General features: G+C 42.3%; 1 protein-coding gene across 1 annotated transcript; it reads right to left on the bottom strand.

Annotated features, from left to right (window-relative positions):
• Window positions 1-636: 636 nt before the first annotated feature.
• LOC110886924 lies at window positions 637-5,875 on the bottom strand. Its single transcript, XM_022134815.1, has 2 exons — window positions 4,318-5,875; window positions 637-4,202 (listed from the first exon to the last, which is right to left on the bottom strand). The coding sequence occupies exons 1-2, from the start codon at window positions 5,873-5,875 to the stop codon at window positions 637-639; spliced, it is 5,124 nt and encodes a 1,707-aa protein (XP_021990507.1).
• Between the last annotated feature and the right edge of the window lie 209 nt (window positions 5,876-6,084).

The following is a 6,084-nucleotide window of genomic DNA, read 5'->3' as shown; positions in this document are numbered from 1 at the left end:
GTTCAAGAGGGATAAGAAAAAGCTCTTCTGCTCTTTCATATATGCTGATAACTACTATAAAACTAGGCGTGACCTATGGGAGAAGCTTCGTTACCATACGGCTCTTGTTCACGATAAGCCATGGGTTCTTCTAGGTGATTTTAACTCTTCATTGAACTTAGAAGACAACTTGTTTGGATCGTCTAAAGTTAATACGGGCATGCGAGACTTTAGAGATTGTATCGACGATGTGGCGGTGTTTGATATCAATAGCACAGGCGTTCATTACACTTGGAAGCAAAAACCAAAAAAGGGAACTGGTGTTATCAAGAAAATAGACCGGATAATGGCTAATGTTCATTTTACAGATTTGTTCCCAGCAGCTTGTGCATACTTTCACCCGAACAGGATCTCGGACCATACGCCATGTATTCTAAAAATCCCATCCTTTTTTTTTTGGGTAAAGGGTTTTACCCCGGTGAATTTTATAAATAACCAAAAAAAGAACAGGGTGTGGCATGAACTCGACACACACTACTAGCCAGGGCATACCCCGACTAGAGAAACAAAACCAAGCCAAGAAAAACACAACCAAGACAACAACTCAACCCAACACTACCCGAAAGTACACATTAAAACAAACCAACCCAAAGACCCCTAGCCTGGATCCAAAATCGTATCCTCCTTCTTGATCTGCCATCGGTCACGGATCTTCAAGTGGTCCGGGTGACTTGCAAACCTGAATCCCATTATCTTCAGCCGAACAGTGTTAAAAATAACTTGAGAAATTATAGCCGGGGATCGTTGAAGGTTCGAGAATAACCGATTGTTTCTTTCTTGCCAAATGAAATAGGTAGTCGCCCCCAAGAGAATCTTGCAAACAATCTTGTTCAGTTGCTTCGAGCTAGCATTGTTCTCAATCCAATCCAAAACAGAACTCCATGTGTTATTGACATTCCCCATATCCACCCATTCTCTAACTGTCTTCCACACCTGAGAGGCATAAGGACACTGAAAGAACAGATGGTCCCTAGAATCACGATCATAAAAACACAGAGGACAACACATGAGGATGAGATTAGTGGCACTACTCGCTTCCCAAATAGACATCCTGTCTTGAGTCTTTAGTTTGTTGTTAATAACTAGCCAAACGTGAAAAGAGTGCCTAGGAATACACTGGCTAAACCAAACCGCATCAACCCAAGTAACTTTATCTCTCCTCATCCGAAAAGAGTTCCAAGCTTCAAAAGAGTGAAAATGCTGTAACTTACCCTCATAATCCTTCCAACGAGAACGATCAGCCACATCCTCCACTAGAGTTGGAGCGGAAATATTTAATAAGACCGGAAATAAATCATACCAAGCCACTGGCCATTTCCATTGACCATTAGAATCAATTAGATCCGCAACTGTCGTGTTTAAGTTGAAACCTGCATTATGAATACGCCTAGGAGAAATAAAGTCACGGATTGGGCTGCAAGAACACCAGTTATCGCTCCAAGCATTAGTCTGATGACCGCTTTGAATAGTTTTCCAAACATAAGGCCGAATCTGATTTCTAAGCGCGAGAATCTTTCTCCAACCCCAACTCGGATTAGACGAGCATTTAACCTCCCAAAAACTAATACCGTTAAGCTTGTAGGTATGAATCCATGAAACCCACAACGAGCGCCGATTATTTATGATACTCCATGCATGGGAAGATATCAGCGCTTTATTAACATCCACAACACTCCGAATGCCCAAACCACCTTCGATCTTAGGCAAGCAAACATCCTTCCAGGCCACTTTAGAACGACTGGAACCTTGAACCCCACCATTCCATAGAAAACGACGCATACATTTTTCAAGATCCTTCACAATTCTGACCGGAAGCATAAACACTGAGGCCCAGTACGAATACATGGCAGCGATGACCGAATTGATCAATTGGAGCCTCCCCGCAAAAGACAAGGACTTAGATAACCAATTGTCAGTCCTTCTTTGAACTCTTTCCACCAGAATTTTACAATCACTATACGCAAGCCTTGAAGAAATAAGAGGCACTCCAAGATAACGCACGGGAAGAGAGCCCTCCTGGAACGGCATTAGACCCAAGATCTGATCCTTAACATAGGGCTGAACATTGCAAAAGAATATAGTACTTTTAGGAGCACTTGGAACCAAACCCGATATCCTTGTGAATTTCTGAAGAGCGTCCCTTATCAACTTAACCGAGACACAATCCGCATGGGCAAAGATGAACAAATCATCGGCAAAAGACACATTGATAATCTTTTGCTTCGCACAATGCGCATGGAAACGAAAACCTGAATCGACCTTCGAGGCTCGCTGGAGGAGGAGAGAGAGGACTTCCATTACTAAAGTAAATAAGTATGGAGATAGAGGATCGCCCTGTCTAAGACCCCTCTTACCACAAAAATACCCATGTAGCTCCCCGTTAATGCTCAGAGAATAAGAAACTGTAGAAACACAATTCATAATCCACCTGACCATTGTACTATGGAACCCGAAACCCAACAAAACTGCTTCAAGAAAGGACCAATTGACAGTATCATAGGCCTTCTGGATATCAATCTTCAAGGCACATCGCGACGGACCTCTATCAATATGGTAGTTATGCATTAATTCCTGCGTCAGAAGAATATTGTCAGTAATTTTACGACCCGGAACAAAAGCCGATTGATTGATGCTGACTAATCCATCCAAGCTTCCTTTAATTCTATCCGTTATAATCTTACTTATGCATTTAAAGAGGACATTACAGCAGGAAATCGGTCGGTAATCTTGCACCGAGTTAGGAGAATCCTTTTTAGGCACTAAAGCTATCATAGTGTGATTGATTTGCTTTAACATTTGGCCATTCTCAAAAAAATCCAGCACCGCATTCCTAACTTGATCACCCACCACATCCCAAGACTGTTTAAAGAATGCCGAAGTGTACCCATCCGGACCTGGGGCTTTGTTTTCACCAATACCGAACATAGCTTTTTTGACTTCATCCCTTGTCACCGATCGAACCATATGATTAGCTGAAAAATCGGATAGAGTGTTAACAAAAAACTCCCCAATATCAAATGTATCAACCCGATCCTCCCTGCCTAAAAAATTAGTATAATGATTAGGAAAGGCTGTTGGAACTTGATCTCCCTCATACCGATTCCCCTGAACATCCATAATACTAAAAATTTTGTTTCGAGCATGACGACTTTTTACACACTTATGAAAAAAAGCTGTGTTTGTATCCCCTGCACATAGCCATTCTACCTTGGCTTTCTGTTTAAGGAAGCACTCCTCGTCATACGCCGCCGTTTGAAAATCCCGAATGCATTTGGCATGGTCGTCACGAAGCACCAAATCCAACGGATTAGCGTCCACTTGTTGCTGAATATGATCAAGTTTAAGCCGTAAACTAGCAACCCTCTCATGCAAGTTCCCTTGCCGAAAGAGGATTTTGCGAAAGATAGGTTTCAAGTTTCTCATTTTCTTCACAACAGCGAACATAGAGTGACCTTGAACCTCCTTAGCCCATTCACCCGAAACAGCCTGCCTAAACTCCTCTTTAGTGACAATGAAGTTAGGAAATTTGAAAGGTTTAGGTTTAACCCGTGCCGTCGATGAAAACTTCACAATACAAGGAGAGTGGTCTGATAACCGTGGCGATTTAAAAAGAGCATGACCATACGAAAAAAGTTCCATGAACTTCAGGTTACTCATAACACGGTCTAACTTCTTCATGACTCCAATCCCCTCTCTAGGCTTTTGATTCCACGTAAAGTGGATGCCATGGCTCGGAATGTCTAGAAGCTCAGTCATCTTAACACAATCAAAGAACTCCCTCATGCCGGAAGTATGATGGGACGGGCCAGACAAACAATCTTCCATATTAAGAGCCACATTAAAATCTCCAAGAACTAACCACGGTTTATCACGAGCCAAGGCATTAAAATTGCATAAATCCTCCCATAGAATTCGACGATCAAGGGCCTTGTTTTCAGCATAAACGAAAGAGCAGAGAAACACTCTATTATCAGCTTTGATATGGATTTGAGTATGCATCACCTGGTCCGATTGTGAAATCACCATAATATCCACGACATCTGTATTCCATCCAAGAATAATTCTGGTACCTCTGGAACATAACCCTCCATTAGACGTCCAACTCCAACTCCTAAAGACATTGCTACAAATACCGGATAACTTATTCACATGGATATGAGACTCTAAGACAGCACAAATACTCAACTTGTTTTCGGCTATAAGAACCCGAACCTCAGCTTGTTTCAGGGGCCGGTTCAAGCCCCTAATATTCCAAGCGGCTAAACTATCCATGTAAACCTGTGAAACCGGGAGTGCTTGCCCCCTCAGAATTGTTTCCGCCCGAAGTACCACTCATGAGTTTAGACATTTCCGTAGGCACAACCTCAACAACCTCTTCCTCACGATTACCATTTGGTTTATTCCTAACATCCGGCTTTGGACCCATATTTTCCACATTAGCAAGAGGAATAACCACATCCCCATCAGACTTAGATAACGCTTCAAAAGAGTTTATGGTTGCCACATTGGCATTCACATTGGAAACCGGTTTATCATGTTTCGTACCCGAGGAGCTCGCACCCGAGTTCCCACCCTTCGGCCTATACACAAACTTAGCCTTCTGTTTCTTTTGCAAAACCCCAATTCTAGCTTGTTTCCTCGTATCCGTTATGAAACCCTCGTCATCTATAACCACTTGTTTAGCTTTAGTAATGATATTCTTAGGGCATGTTTGGTCATTATGGCCAAATACACAGCATACCGAGCAGCGCTGAGGCTTCCATTCATACTCTATTTTCACCTTTTCGGTAATATAGCCATCCTCCTCAAGCTTAGGAATGGCAACCGTTATAAAATCTTTTAAATCATTATCCGCATTAATCTCAATCAAGGCACGTGCAAAACTACTCCTCCCCCAGTTATCCACACACATATCAGCCGTATAGCCATCTAACCTCTTCAGAGTACCCAACTTAGAAGCTAATAAACTCAGCCCATCATCCGTGTAGATAGCAATAGGGACATTATGAAATTTAACCCAAACCGGAACCGATTTGATACACTCCTTCTTGAGGTTGACCGAAGGCGACCAAACATTCAAGTAAAGAGGAACCTTTCTAATTAACCATGGCCCTCCTTCGAGCACTTTCATCATCCCCTCCTTAGAATCAAACTTAAAAAAGAAGAACCCTTTCGAGTTCATCATAATCTTAGCAAATCCATGTTTAGCCCATACATTTTTAGCATAGTATTCCACAACAGGAAAAGGAAGCCTATTGCCCAAAAAGTATCCATACAACACATTCTCAAATTTATCCTGAACCTTCTGAATTACCTCACGAGGAATAAGCACATCCGCATCCTGAACCGTCTCCGTAGCATCCAGTTTTCTGAAATTGACTTCTCTTTTCAACGAGCTCATCGTTTTAACCTTGTCCGCATACGAAAATCCGGCCTTGTCCTTCACCACATTATTCAAACTAGGGTTTGCATGGGCATCTACATTAGCAGCCGTTTGCCCACCTCCATATCCCCACACACTATCCGGACCCTCTGACGACATCCCGTGCTGATAATCTTGACTGTTAGAGCCGCTCGAAGGCGGCTGAACTGGGACCGTAATTTTCTCCAACTCATCAATAACATTGATGACCTTAGGATCTTTCGACACAACACCTCGACGAGGAATCAACGGATTCCCATCAATCCGTACAGGCTTGTTTTGCAAAGAAGAAGTTTGACGCAGATCCTGGACATTAACCGAACCCTTAGAAGTGATGAATACATCCTCATGCATCCTATCCGAAAAAGAACGAAATCCTAAGTCCTCCAAACTCCTATCACGATTATTATCCATGCAAACGTAAGAAAGTAGTAACCAGTAGGAAAGATCATGCAACACAAAATACTCAAAAAGAAACGAACACGGCAATAACAATGGCGGCAAAACCCTAGTAAAAAAGAAACGAAAATAAAACCCTAAAATCAACTTCAAAAGATTAGAAACCAGGATTGAAGTCTAGAACCCTACTCAGAAGGAACGACAACACCCCAATACCTAACCCA

This window comes from Helianthus annuus, chromosome 9, assembly GCF_002127325.2.
Source record: "Helianthus annuus cultivar XRQ/B chromosome 9, HanXRQr2.0-SUNRISE, whole genome shotgun sequence".
In the NCBI taxonomy this organism is placed as follows: Eukaryota; Viridiplantae; Streptophyta; class Magnoliopsida; order Asterales; family Asteraceae; genus Helianthus; species Helianthus annuus.
This window is presented reverse-complemented; position numbering and strand designations above follow the sequence as displayed.